Below are 15,700 nucleotides of genomic sequence, written 5' to 3' on the forward strand. Positions count from 1 at the left end.
GCTATAAAAAGAAGGTCCCTTGTCAGTGATAAGAGATAAGTTCACCACTGTGTATCACAATGGACTGAATGGTCTAAGTGAGCCTGATACATCGGGCTGCCACCTAACCTATCCTAGTATCATACGAAGTTCATGATGGACACATTATTGGTAAAATTCAAAAATTTAAGAAATTCTGAACTATTTTCATGTCATGAATTTATTTATTTATATTTATGGTTCATTTGTGTATAATTGTCCCTCTTTTTGGGATCATAAAAAAGTATTAAAAAACAAGTTAGTAAAGTTTAAAGTCGGGCGGGGCCGACTATATTATACCCTTCACCGCCACAACATTTTTGATACCATCTCAACTCCTTCCAATTTGTTGGGAACTATATGAAGGTTTACTCGAAAAAAATAATTATTTCCTCCCAAACGAAATTTTAGTCAAACAAAGTTCGTTTCTCATTTGCTTTTCGCTGTAAGGAAGTTTATTCAGAAGAAAAGTATATAATTTTTGTGATAAACGTTTATTCTTTTCCAGGATGTAAAAACAATTTCATAAAGACTAACTCAAAAAAAAAAAAACAATATTTTCTGGCTAATTACATTTTCCCTCACAAAAGGAAAGGAAAAGGAAAATTTTGCCTTTCGAAATAATAACGCGTAGAGAAATTAGGGTTTAAATTCAAATTCAAACAAATTTATTTTCAATGATTTTAAATGTAACTTCAATTTTAATTCATTATTTATTACTAGATTTAAGTTTTAAATTAACTTTAAGTTTTACTATTAGTTTTAGAAATTATTTACAAAGTAGAATAGATTTAAGTTAGCTTTAAGTAAATGGTGTAAATAAGGGTTGGTTTGAAAATTCAAATGTAAAGTGCAATATGATTGTGCAATATAGATTTAAGTACAAATTCAATTTACAATATATATTATATTTAATTATGCTTTTAATCTGTTCACTTGTAATTGTCTCTGGTTTGGGTTATATTTTAATAATATTTAAAAACAATGTTCAACAACTTTTATCACTACACGTTAACTTTCGCGGGAGCAGACGAGTTCGCACTTCTTTTCTTATTCACGGTCGGTTCAAGACTGGTTCGTTGCACTCTTGAGTGATGCTTAGCAGCATAAACAAAGCTTAGCGACAAAACTACAAGCATCGATCAAAGGGCAAACTTTCCAGGTAAACAAATAGAAAAGCAAAAGGACACAACCAGCGGTGCCAACTCTGACGATTTTTCGTCATTTTGACGATTTTTGATGGTAAATTTAGCCTCTGACGATTTGACGATGATTTTAAACAACTTAGTTATGAGATGACGATTTTTTAAAATGCTCGACTCAAGTGTTTCCTTTTAAGGGTTTTTATGTCAATTTGACGATTTTTCAAAGTGATGTAGTTATAAGTTGACGATTTTCATAAGTTGTAATGTAAACATGTTATTTTGGATCTCAATAATATGACAATTTATATGTAGCTTGCTCCCAGCCGTCTCCAATGTAGAAAGAAATTTCAAAGCAATCAATATAAATAAACCTAAAATTCGAAATCCCTTTGAAACTTAAACATTGAAACTTAAACATTACCGATAATAGTAATAATAACAAAAATTATACATTCGCTTGGAGAATATGAAATTTTTCTGTCAAGAAAATTTTGTTAAACAATGTAGTACATGCACCCTCAAAAAAAATCGCTTCTTTAACATATGTTCCAAACATATTTTGCAGGAAGCACATATATTATTGCATACTGCCGAAACATTAATATGTTTGTTTTATGTGAACATATTATATGTTTGGAAGCATTTTGAGCCAAAAATATTATATGCTTGGAAGAATTTTTCCCAAACACGATTGTGCTCATTCCCTAACATACTCGTAATTTTCACTTCCACGAAATTTTTTAGTTATTGGCACCTTTTTCTGTAATACAAATAATGTTGAAGAAATTATTCACTTTTATAAATTTTTTAAATTTTACCTTTCGCCTGCACGGAGAATCGAACCGAGGACCATACAGTTTGTAAGCCAACACACTATCCACTGGGCTACGTAGCTGTTATAGTCACCAGTAGATAATTATCGTTTTAAGTTACATTTATATAGCATAGTTTGCAGCGCCCACGAGCCCATGCAAACATAACATTATTTAACAGAAACATACATTTGTTTGCCACGTGGAGCAGTGGTTAGCATGTCTGCCTTGCATGCAAAGGGTCGTGGGTTCAATCCCTGCTCCGACCGAACATTTTTTTTTTTAATTTACACATTTATATTTATACTATATTAATTTTTTTTAAATGAAACTTCGAAATGTGCGTTATTAAAGATTTATAGTCAGTAACAGTGCTTGATATAAACGAAATTGACTGATTTTTGGAAAACTGTTTTTGTACAAAACTTTAAAATTGGGAAGGAATTCAAAAACTAACAAAAGAAGAACGTAGAGTCGAGTATAAACATACATACATAATTTTATAATATAAACATATAAACATAAATTTATTTAGGAGTGAACAGTTTTTTACTAGCATTTAACACCATCGCTCTAAAATTCCTTTTATTTTTCTTTAATAATTCATTTTAAAGAAAATAAACTTTTTAAATTGTTTTAGCTGCAAAACTCGAACTTAATGCCCGCTTTTATATTTGATGGTGTCCGTCAACTCCTCGTGGACTACTTTTTAATAAAGAGGAACTAAAGTTTGTTTTTTTAGATTTTACTGTGTAATTTTTCACTACTTCCTCCTTATTTCATTTTACTGTCCCAACTCTAAAAAGAGTATAGTGCCCTTTCGTTATTTTTATGAAGACCCTTGATTTCTTTTAACGAACCAAGAAAAAAATTGTGCCCATAATGCCAAAATGATAAACAAAACACATGTCCACACATACATAAAATGCTGCTCTCAAGCCGAAAACATAAGCTGTTTGTTTTTCAAATGTCTATTCTCTTGGTTCAGAATGTATATTCTCTTTATTCAAATTAAATAATATTTAGACTTAAACATATCAAATTTTTGGCCTTATCATAAAACAGTTTTCCGAAACAACATACAAGCGGTTTCACAGAAATTGTTCTCTTTTGACTCTTTTGCTGTGTTATATTGATATCTTTCGTCAACTCTCCCGGTTTCCATCTCTATTTCTCTCTATACTCTCTCTGTCGCTTTGAATAAAATATCACAACATATGTATGTTTAGTCGAAATTTGTAAATTTATATATGTTTATATTCACACATATGATTTTTATGAAACATTCATGCCCCAAACATAATATATTCTAACATATTAACATAGATGTCCCAAACATTTAGTGTTAGTTTAGGAAAATTACATGTTCGCACTTAAATATATTGTGGTTTAAAATCGTGCCCGTAACACATTTTGTTTATATCGGAACATATGAAAAACATATTTTTCTAACAGTGTGGGTCATAATCAGATACATATATTAATTTAAATTAATTAAAAATTTATTTCAATTAATCATCGTTTAAAAAACTGGAAACTATATGACTTACTTAGAGATTTAAATGGCATTATTCATGTAACTAAAATGAATAAAACCCCTTTTTTAATAACACCTTTATTGTGTATACAATATATGGATGCCTCAGATGTTTGAATAAAACTTTTATTTTGTTCCTAAATCTTTTTTTCAATTGTTTTATGAGTGACGATTTTTTGACGAATTCTTTGGGATGAATTGACGATTTTGACGAAAAATATTTTTAAAATTGACGATTTTCAGCCCAAAACTGTTGGCACCACTGGACACAACGATTAAAAATTATTTGTGCCGCTACGCACAGTGTTTCAAGACGGGTTCAAAGAAACTTTGAACACTCACTTTCACGAGGTTTTTTAATACAAAAAATGTAGAAGAAATTATTCGATTTTATATTTTTTTTTTAAATTTTACCTTTCGCCTGGACGGAGAATCGAACCGAATGCAATCGAATGCAATTTGTAAGCCAACACACTATCCACTGAGCTATGTAGCTGTTATTGTCATCAATAGACAATTATCCATATAAGTTATATATAGCTTGCGGCGCCAACGAGCCGATTAAACAAACTTTATTTAACAGAAATATACATGTAGTTGGGTACCGTGGGGCAGTGGTTGCTACTTCCGTCTTGGATGCCAAGGGTCGTGTGTTCGATCCCTGCTTCGACCGAACACCAAAAAGTTTTTGTTTGTTTTTTTTTGTTTTTTTTTTTTCTTTTTACATATATTCCAGATATGTTCGGAAGATTCCGACAAGGTATTCAACATTACATACTACTATATTAAATTTATACTATGAAACTGTAAAATGTGTCTTATTAAAAAACAGTGCTTGATATAAACGAAATGGACTGTGTTGTTGGTTCAAAAATATTTTTTTTTTTTTTATTGAAAAAATAAAAAATTTTGTTACCTTCTGTTTTCTTTTTGTAAATTCAAGCTCGAGGTCAGAGTTTTATTTTCTATTTTATTTTTATAATTCGATATTTCGATCTCCTTCGGAAATCATCGACGGGAATAAAATAAATAAATAAAATTAAAACCTATGTCACTGCTGTTGTCCTCTCATTTCTGTTGCTGTTACCACAAACGAATTTTTTGGCGACAAAAGTTTAAAATTTTCGAAACAATTCAAAAAACTCTAACAAAAGAAAAACGATTTCGGTACACGTTTTCCAAAGGTTTTTTTTTGCTTTGCGTGTAGATTCCCATATACAAATATTTAAATCAGAACCGATTGGGAGAAGCATTTTTAAACTTCTACAAAATCTCTTGACTTTAAATTTAAATCGGCTAACGCCCTGAAACGAAACACAATTAAGTAAAAACAAGTAAGGAAAGTCTAAAGTCGGGCGGGGCCGACTATATTATACCCTGCACCACCTTGTAGATCTAAATATTCGATACCATATCAAATGTGTTGGGTGCTATATCTAAATCTGAACCGATTTCTTCCAAAATCAATAGGATTCTATTCTGAGCCAAAACACATACTTGTGCCAAATTTGAAGTCGATTGGAATAAAACTGCGACCTAGACTTTGATTACAAAAATGTGTTCACAGACAGACGGACAGACGCACATGGCTAAATATATCGGCTCAGGAGCCCACCCTGAGCATTTTTGCCAAAGACACCATGTGTTTATCTCGTCTCCTTCTGGGTGTTGCAAACATATGCACTAACTTATAATACCCTGTTCCACAGTGTGGCGCAGGCTATAAAAATATGGGAAATATAAAGCTAAAGCCATTTAATTGCACAAAAGTGCATTTATGATTTATCCGACGATACACATGTATTAGAGGTATAGGACAATTTGCACTCCCAATGATGTTCTTTATTTTACATACCGAGGAAGTTCTTATAATTCAATTTTTTATAACTTGGTTTTTTCATATTTTAATGGATAATTTTAACTTTTTTTGTTTCAAGTTGGTTAAAAACAGAGTAAGAATTCATAAAATGGTACAAATCATTTAAATTTTTTCGACTAAAATGCTAAATCCCATCTGAAAAAATTGTGAATTTTTGAAACTATTTGAGGTCAAACGTTTCCGACAAGCGTCAGAATCCATTAAAAATTATAAAAATTATTTATTTGACAAAATATCACAGAATTTTTTAATTCACATCCAAAACATTGAATTCGGATCACACCTAAAGAAGTGATGCAAATTCTGTTCAAGGGCTGTTGAAATGGAGGACTTCCGTCCTATGACAAGCCCATGTTAAATTCATCGCTTCTGCGTCAATTTTGCACCACTTCCGGATCCAAAAAGAACATTTTCATTACTTTTCTTGCAAAGCTTTTTTTGCTGGGTTATTTGTAACATGTTGCATTTACTAAAATATTTTAATTAAGATTTTCTAAAATAAGGAATATAAAAAAAAAACAATTTTTGGATCTTAAATTCGGGTATCACTTTAAAGCCTAACAATTTTACAATTGTTTGTTCACTAGGCCTAAATATAAAAATATAACAGCAGACAATCTTTAAGCAAACTTTTTTCTATGGGTGTAGTTTTGGTGAGATATTTTAATGCTCTTAATGATCATTAAATTGTTGCAGTGACCATGTTCAGCAACAGTTTTAGCTTGAGTGCTATTATGGCACTACCCACACTCATAAAAGAGTAAACCCTATAGCCAATTTAGCTTTATTTAAGTTCAGATGAATTATGTTTCAGTTAAAAATCCTTCCAATATTACAAGTTTCCTTCAATTTAATATTTATTGTGTACTTAAGTTAAATAAACAAATTACCATAACGATTTACTAAATTCGTTTTTGCCACAAAATAATTCAAAATTACATAAAATTTATAAATTTTTGCCAAAAATACGTCCATCTTCGTATAGAGCTAAAGAAATTTTTGTAATTTCTAATTTTATTTTTTTCCTTCAAAATAAGAAATTTACTTTAACAAGTGAAAAAAAAAATATTATTTGATAATATATTTATATATTAATTTTTTTTGGGTACGAATATAATATTTAATTTTTATTTCTCCATAACGATCGACCAGTTCCAATGAAGAAATACATGTATGTATTTATTAAGTTTACCATTGAATATTGTCAACAAAAATCATGTATGCATGATTGACGTGGGTATGGATGTAAGCGCGTGTTTGTGTGACATTATAAAACGAAAACAATAACAACAAAAGCACAAGAGAAAATTTATAAAAACAACGACAATAAATTGGAAAATAAAAATTATTAGTATTACTAAAGGAGGCGGAGCCTGATAGATTTTCCCCCCATACCACAATCAATAGCACACTTTTACATACATTAAAAATAACAACAGCAACAACGAAGACAAACTACTCTCACTCATTTCACTGGCAACTGGCGATAGTAATAGCAAAAAGAAACAATAACAACAACAAGAACAAGAACACCAATGAGCCACATAATATGAAAAAGCCTGCTTAACTCTGACATACTCATTGAAAAAAACATACAGACGACAATACACACATATTCGTACATTCTTCATACATATCGCACATTCGATAGATATTCCATATTTACTTAGTAAACATTACTCATATATTATTATAACTTTTTACTATTACTACCGTTATCAGTTGTTTATTCTCCGGATGTAAGAGCATGTATCTACTAACGCGCTCTCTCTCTCTGTCAATATCCTTACGTGTGTTTAGATGACGGTTAAGGTTTTGAGGGAAAATCTTTGATTTTTGATATTTTGGGGTGTTTTTATTGAGGTTTTTCACAAATTTTCTAAATAATAAAATCTTTACTCTCTCTCTCTCTCTCACTCACTCACTCTTTCTCTCTTCATTGCTACAGGAAACAGATTGTATGAGTGTGTGTAGCGTTTTTTGTTATTGTTATCAAAAATTAAAACACAGAAAAAACATAGAAAAGTTATAGAAAATATTGTCGCAATAAAAGTGCAACACCATACATTTGTGTGACCGACTGAACGACCGTTCGTTCGGCTGACCCCCGTCCTTTTAGGGTTTTACTGCTTGCCTGACTATTGCCCTCGGTAGGGTGGTTACTTGGTTGTTCATTTTTTTTTTTCAAGGTTCGTTGTCGATCTTTTTCTATGCTCGTTCGATTTTTGATTTGGCTGATTTGTGTGGTTGGTGGCACAGAGCGGCGCCGTCATCCATACATTTTCAATTGGGAAAAATCATATAGGGAAAGCAACAACAACAACACTAATATCATAGCTCACTCAATTGTAGAGCAAAGACAACAAAAAAATTGAATGCATTTTTAGGGGAAAAATTGGTGCTTTTATGATGTTGATTTTTTGCTGCATCATCCAGTGTTAAAGTGCACGTTCCAAAGGATACACACGTGAAAATTTAAAGCGTTGCGCATGAGCACACCACTTTTTTTGTTTTTTTTTTTGAAATTTACGTAAAATTATAAAGTGCAAAGGAACCCAACAAAATTAAAAACAAGACAAAATAAATAAACAAAAATCCAATTGAAAATTTTTAAAAAACAAATATTGTGATTTAGTATAAAAATATGAAATTGTAAATTTCATAAAAAAACATCTATCGACGATTGCAAAAAGAAACAAAAAACATTTTATGAGTATGTACCTGCTCCAAGTGTCATTACTAGTTTTAAGCTATTTAAAACTTTAAGCAATTAACAGTGAACAAGTGAACTATATTTACTAAAAATTGAGATTTTAATTAAAAAGTAGCCAAATTATACTAAGATTTCTAACACATTTGGCAAAGTCCGTCGACATATATGTACGTATGGGAGTTACCTTAAAATCTGATATAGGCACTTGTAAGAGGTATTCTAGAGCATACCTTGATCGGAATTTGAATATGGCTGGTTAAAGACTGTGGGTGATATGGCCAAACATAAAAATTATATCAAACGTACCATACAATGCTACTATTAAAATTTTAATAGTATTGGTATTACATTTTTTTTCTAATCTAAATTAAAATTAAACTACCTTGGAGAAAATATTGTCGTACGCACTAGCAGTGAGAGCCTTTATGGTGTTATGGTTAGCATGCCAAAGGATCATGGGTTCCTATTCCTGGTTTGGTCAGCACCCAAAAACAATTTTTAGTGGTGATTTATTATCTAGCAGAAATAGTGGTGACATCTTTAAGGACATTGAAGCTGCCTTAAAGGATTTCAATCAGACAATCTGACACGCCATTCGGTCTTGGTTGAAAAAAGGAAACCACTTATTATTGAGAGAAAACAAAGAAAGAACTACGCTGAAGGCACATTGATGAATTCGGCATCCGTAGTATAACAATGTATTTTATAGTCTAAGCATGTCTTTAAACCAAACAAGGGCAATGATTTGTTGTTGTTTAAATTATGAATGCGATTTTATAGCTTTTGGATAAAATAACATATTGACCTGATATGAACAATTCTCGCCATGAATTTTATGACACTAAATATATACAATATTAGGACAATTTTTTTTAAAATAAATAAAATTTCTTTTGTTTTGTTGCTTTTTTCTTAACATTATTGTTAAGTTTCCGCTTAAAACCGCATGTGAGATGAACTACGTTATAAATAAATTTCAACTAAAAGAAATTTTTGTTTTAAATATGTTTTCATCACATTTTATATATAAATTTGTGAACTTGGTATCCCTCATATTTTTATATATTTCATGATATAAAAAAAAGTTTCTAATTTATAGAAATAATATTTAAATTAATTGAGTTCTTGAATTTTTGGATTAAAGTTAAAAAAGCTTAAAAATAGACATAGATTTAGTTTTGATTCTTAAGTTAAGTCATTGGATTTTTAAATTGACATTTAACTGTTCGGGGCCAGCCTTTTTAATTAATCCTAAAACTAAAACAAAATTTATCAACTCTGCACTGAGAGAAATGTTGGTCTAATATGATAGATAAAGCAATTTTAGGCCATGCTATTTACACAATATCAATGGCGAATTTCTTTAAAGTAAATAATTTTTAATAAAAACAAAGTTCATAATTTTTGCTTTGAAAATTGCTTTCATTAAATTTAGGACAGATTCGTGTCCTAAAGTTGAAATTGTATGTCTTTGAAGTGAAGAAAAATATTTTCTTCTTCTTTAAAGAAATCAGGTATAATATTGAATCTTTGGACTAAAGAAAATAAATGTTCAAATATAGGCCAAGACGTATTTTGAAAATTTTGTATCTGTGGTTAAAGTTTTTTTTATTGTATTATTATTTCGGCTTGAGATCCTTTTAAAAATATGTTTTTACGACTTTTCATTAATCAATATTTCGACTAACATCGTTAGTCTTGTTTTGTATTCTAGTTTTTATTTTATATGGCCTAGATTTAAAGCTCCCTAAAAATGCCCCTGTTCTAAAGAATCCTTACGAAAAGTTCATTTTCTTTAAGGGTGGGTTAACTTTTGCCCCTGTTTTAAAGAATCCTTATGAAAAGTTCATCTAAAAATTTGTTGAAGTGTGATATCCCATTATATTTTGAAGATAAGTTGAACAATCAATTTCTCTTCGATAAGGCCACTTATGAAAAATTGTACAAGGAAGTGCCCCAATACAAATTGATCACTCCCTCTTTAGTACCTGAACGTCTAAAGATCCGTAGTTCTTTGGCTAAGCGTGCTTTGATTGAATTGCGCGATAAAGGTTTAATTAAACAGGTCGTGCAACATGCCTCTCAAGTAATTTACATACGTGCCACCAAGGGTGATGATGCGTAAATAAATCGTACCTCCTAAGACATGTTTACATATTTTTTGTATTAAAAGACTTAAAAGGTGAATTTAGAATTTTAAGTTATTTATTTATTTATTCATTATTAAGTTACAATTGAAATTGAATTTTAAGTTAAGTTTTACTGGGATCCTTAAAAAATATTCTTATTTTAAAGAAGCAACAACTCAAAATCAATACCAAAATACTTAAGAGAAGTTCAAAATCTTATGAATTAAGAATTTTATATTAAGATTTACTGATTTTTTTTAAATTTGTTTCTTAGTATCAAGTAACCCCGAAAAAGTCTACGAACATTTTTAAAATTTTTTAACTTTATTTTAGTTCATGAAATTTAATTAATTCTAGTCAAATTATTTTCATTTTTTATAGTTTTTTTTTTTTGAATTGTTTTAACTATATTTTATTTATTGAATTTCAATTGCATTTAAACATAACAACTAAATAAAATTAAAGGAGAGGGAAGTTATAGATCTACCTTTTAATGTATCACCGGATAAACATTTTTGTTTTTGCCTATATTGAAAGAATTTTTTTCAGGGCTGATTTAGAATTGCTTGCTAAAAGAAAATTCTTGTTTTATAAAAATTCATATTTATAATTATCTAAAAGTGTTTTCAGTTTATTTATTCATTATTGGATACCTTTATCTTATCATTATCAGGCAACACGTGTCCGATTAATTTCAATGCAAATAGACTTTATGGGACGTTGGGCACAGCTGGTTAAGTAATTTTGTGTCCATATCGACATTTTAGATATGACAGACGCCAATAATATGTTATAATAACGAACGAAGCAACATCGAAAAAAAAAATTACTCCTTATAGAATATATTAAAAGCATATTAATCTGGCCTATTACATTTTTTTTTTTGGAGTTTGAAGTTTCGTAGGGGATGTACTCACAACAATTGATGCTTTATAAACTTTTGGAATACTATTGATTTTTTTCCCAATGAAGACGGTTAGGTTAGGTACACTTTTTAAACCGGATTAAAAAAATAATAAAACTATCATTTCTTATGTATGTTTAAATCATAAATTCCGAAAATACTTGGTCTTAAACATGAAGTCTAATATTCATATAAATTTTATTCGAATTCCATAAGTCATTTATTTATTTCCTATATAATAATTGGACACGATGTATAATAATTATCCCATATGAAATTTCATATGATTGGAAATGGTTGGGCCTATTGAGTGGGGCCGACATCAACATTGTGGAGGAAACTATGTACTTACTGCCCATAGGCTCAGTGTTATACAAACAACCTCCATGACTTTAATAAAAACTCTCGTATATGCATTTACTTACATACATCTACTTACAAATATTTACCTCATACTATAAATATGTGTGAGTGTTTACATGAACCACCCAACCCACACTGAGCATATAAAATATCAACAAGAACAACAAATACAACAACTAAAGAAAAGAAATCCCTTTAACTTTACTACCGAAACTAAATTGGAAAAAAGTGCAAAAATGAAATCAAAAAAAAAAAAATATATATATATACTAGAGTGTGTGTGTTATGAAAAATAAGGCTTGAGAAGAAAAAAAAAACCTAGAAGCCAACACACAAACAAACAACAATAATACTAGCAACAATATCATCCACGTTGCTGCTAACGTCACCGTTAATAAAGGAAACTGAAGCTCTGCTACTGCAGCAGCAAATAACCAACAAACTCAACCATGGAAACTTAATTTATATCGCCCCCCACCCTCACCCTTGCTGAAAGTTTATACCGATTTCTATAAAACCTTCAACAAATGCCTGGTTTTCCTTTACCCCACCCCCTATTCCCCTACCACCACTGAACAACAAAAATAGTTTAACATTTTTCTTTTTTTTTATAAAAATTTGCCTTTAGTTTTCCATTTTATTTTGTGGATTCTCCTTTATGTTTGTGGTGATGGGGGGGGGGGGGGGGAGGGGGGGGGGGAGGGTGAGGAGGTGGTTTTCTTCTTCTAGTCATACTCCATCTCCTCCTGTTATTTCATCTTTGTTTACGTTCTTCTCGTCCTAAACGTCAACGTCTTCGGATCCACGTGTATATGTATACACGAGTGTCTGTGTATTTTTAATTTGCTGTTGCTGCTTATTTTTCTGATTTTGTTTTGGCTTCCAGTTTTCAACTCAGTTTCTTTGGGGAAAAATATGCCTTATATTGGGATGTTAGATGCTTTCTACGTGTAATGATAATGATACAGTGGTCGGTGACAATAAAAATTATTTAAATAATATGCTTGTAATGATCAAGTTAATTTTTGCGAAATAAACGATTTAATTTAACTGAAATTCCAAATCAGCTGATTGGCCATGATGAGAAACCCAGCAAAACAAGCGTAGCCAAAAAAACCAATGGAAATATTCTTTTTGGATCCGGAAGTGTGGCAAAATTGACTCAGAAGCAATGATTACATGGGCTTGTCATAGGACGGAATTCATCTTTTAAGAATCCGCTGCATTGATTTCGCATCAGTTCTTCAGATGTGATTAGGGTAATACATTCAAAAATAAAAATGTTCTTAACATTTTCGACTTTTATCCATAACCATACTTTATCGCAAATTTTAAGTCTGCTGAGGAATGGATCCGTACACTTTTCAAAGATTTTGTGGAAATTGTTTTATTATTTTATTTCCCCTTGCCGTGTTTTATGCACTGTAAAATTCAGAAAATTTGGATTTATTGGTAAAACAGTATAAAGCAAAGACTTTTTATATATCACCTCAAAAGAGCTTGTTGTGAAGTGAAAGTTAAGTCCATCTATAGAAAAACACGTTTGTGATGTACATTAAAAGTAAAGACTTAGGAAGAACTAAAAAATTTTTTGCTGGGAAAAAATAGGTGTATTTTCCCCACAAGAGAGTAAAAATGATTTTTACTCTCTTCGCTAAAATTAGCAGAAATGTTAAAAATTTTGGCAAAAAATACAACAATTAATTATCAATTTTTCTGATATAAATCAATATTTGGGATTAATTGGCGAGGTAAGTCGACTTATCGGCGGCGTCGCCGACTGGAAAAAAAATCGCCGGCGCGACTCAACGGCTTCATTCTCTGAAACACGCATGTGCCAAATGAACTGCAAGTTTTTCTTTTCACATTTTCACTGAATCTAAAGTTTTGTAAATTACATAAAAATTACATAAAAATTCAAAAAATTCGAATATTTAATAATCGCAAAAATTGAAAGCTGACTTATTCAAAATTTTTAAAAATCAAAAAACCAAGTTTTCCAATTTTTTAAATAGTAAAAATGTCGAAAAGCCATTTTTCCAATTTCGGAATAATAATCGCAAAAATTCAAAGATGACTTATTCAAATATTTAAATAATCGAAACATTTTGAGATATCCACAAAGCGTTGTTAAAACCAGGAAAATTTAATGCCCTGTTGTACTTTTTAACTGCAGTTTACGAAATTACATCCTCTCATAGAAGAAAAAATGAACTAAAAATAACATAAAGATGAAAATCATTGGCGCCAAATCATAACCATTTTAATCATAAAGTAGTTCATTCTTACTATTTTTGGGAATCGTACGAAAATCTTCGTTTGTTTTAGTTCACATTGAACTTATGTGTACGGTCATTGAACTTTATACCCACGTTTAGTTCATAAAATTTTTGGGACATACTTAAAAAAAGTAAGATTTCATTAAGCTGTAGAAAATTTCGAAAAAATAATAAAATTCAACTGCTATCAAATAATTTTTTTCCAATAGAAATAAGTTAAATTTAGCGTTAGTTTAACTACGGAAATTTTTTTCTGTGCATGTTTTACAGTGATCCTTTTCCGCCGGAAAAGGGTCACTGTAAAACACGATTTTTTTTTAATTTGCCCTTATACCATCGATATTTTTTTAACCACTTAACTTATCATCTCAATACCTTTCATTTAAGTACTAACAGCGATATAATTGGACATTTCTAACTCGAGATATAATTTGCTTTGTGAAAAAAGAGCGAAAAACTAAAAATAACGGAATATCTCAAAAACTGTTACATAAAAAAATTTTTATTTTTTTTTCGAATTCAGTAGAACAAAATACATAAGAAAAGTCACCTTACATTTTCAGTGTAAACAAGTGTTATTTTTTGCTTACTTTCTCATTCTCATATGAGTAATTTTTTTTTTAAATTGTGTCTTTCACAATTTTTTTTTTAATAATTTTTCATTCCAATTTTTTCTTTCAAAATGTGAAATTTTATTAAACAACAGAAAAAATCATTAGTTTTAATAAATTGTCTTCAATTAAAAAAAAATATATATATTAACTTATTTGTATCATGTTGTAATTACAAAAATATTTTAGTTAAAATTTTCTAATATAAACCTACATTTTCTTTCATGGTGGAATCACTTTTTTCTGGGTGTATCTATAATTTCTTGTTTGAATATATTGCATAATTATTTTTTTTTAAATAAAGTGCGCTATATCCTTAATTTACTATATCTCTCAAAATTTCCTCATATACTATTTTTATTTAGGCTTCCTCGAATCGTGAGAAAAAAATCTCACCTTCTCTGGGAATTAGAGAAATTCAAGGGTAGAAAAAATTCCATTTTATTCTAATCTTGTAGCAATTCCATCCTCTGTATTACCTAGGACGATGGCAAAGGATAGACAAACGGACGGACTGACAAAGAAACTTGTACTTTCAGAGGCTCAAAAGTTTCTTAAGAATGAAATTTATTTCACACAAGTCATGCTGCTGAATGAAAGCCAGTAAAATAAGACCAAGAAAAATTGAAGACGCGAAGAACGGAGTGGGTGGAAGAAGCCAAAAAAAAAAAATTATAAGTTTTATAAAAGACATCAACTCATGCCCCGCAACAACAAAAACAAACCCACAGAGAACACGCTGTGTTCAAGGAATAACAACAAAATACAGGACATTGCGGAACATTGTAAGGCAGTCTGCCGAGGGGGTGGATGGGGTGTTAAGAAACCAAAAAGGAAAAAAAGCTGTGTGGAGCAGCCGCGAGTCAGTCAGTCAGTTATGAAGGGGGAAAACGGTGAAGGGTGAGACCGATAGCAAGGATAGGAAGTTTATAACATTGACGTTTGTATAGGACTATGTAAGTGTGTAAGTAGGCATATGTAATTGGAGTTTGTATATGTGGCTGTGTGTGTGTGTGTTTTTGTACACAACAACAACAACAACACGGACAACAACCATAGGAACAAAACATCAACAATGTAGAACATTTTTGTATTCCTTAAATCGGATGACTTTGTATAAAATTTCTTTTTCTGCGTTATTTTATTTCATTTCATTTCTGTTGATATTGTTATAGGTGTTGTTGGTATTTTTGTGTTGCTGTTGTTGCCTTCCCGCTTCTCAAGAATCCTGTATGCATGTCCTATATTATTTGTGTGTGTGTGTGAGTTTGTCTTTGTTAGTGGTTTGATGGTGGGGGCGTGAATATTGG

At 30.5% G+C, this 15,700-nt stretch overlaps 1 protein-coding gene across 1 annotated transcript; it reads left to right on the forward strand.

The window, feature by feature from the left end:
- Positions 1-9,941: 9,941 nt before the first annotated feature.
- On the forward strand, positions 9,942-10,291 carry LOC142235731 (small ribosomal subunit protein eS25-like). The gene has a single exon (XM_075306991.1). It carries the CDS (start codon positions 9,942-9,944, stop codon positions 10,227-10,229), a length of 288 nt encoding a protein of 95 aa, XP_075163106.1. The 3' UTR covers positions 10,230-10,291.
- The last annotated feature ends 5,409 nt before the right edge of the window (positions 10,292-15,700 follow it).

Source organism: Haematobia irritans, chromosome 4 (assembly GCF_050003625.1).
Source record: "Haematobia irritans isolate KBUSLIRL chromosome 4, ASM5000362v1, whole genome shotgun sequence".
Lineage (NCBI taxonomy): Eukaryota > Metazoa > Arthropoda > Insecta > Diptera > Muscidae > Haematobia > Haematobia irritans.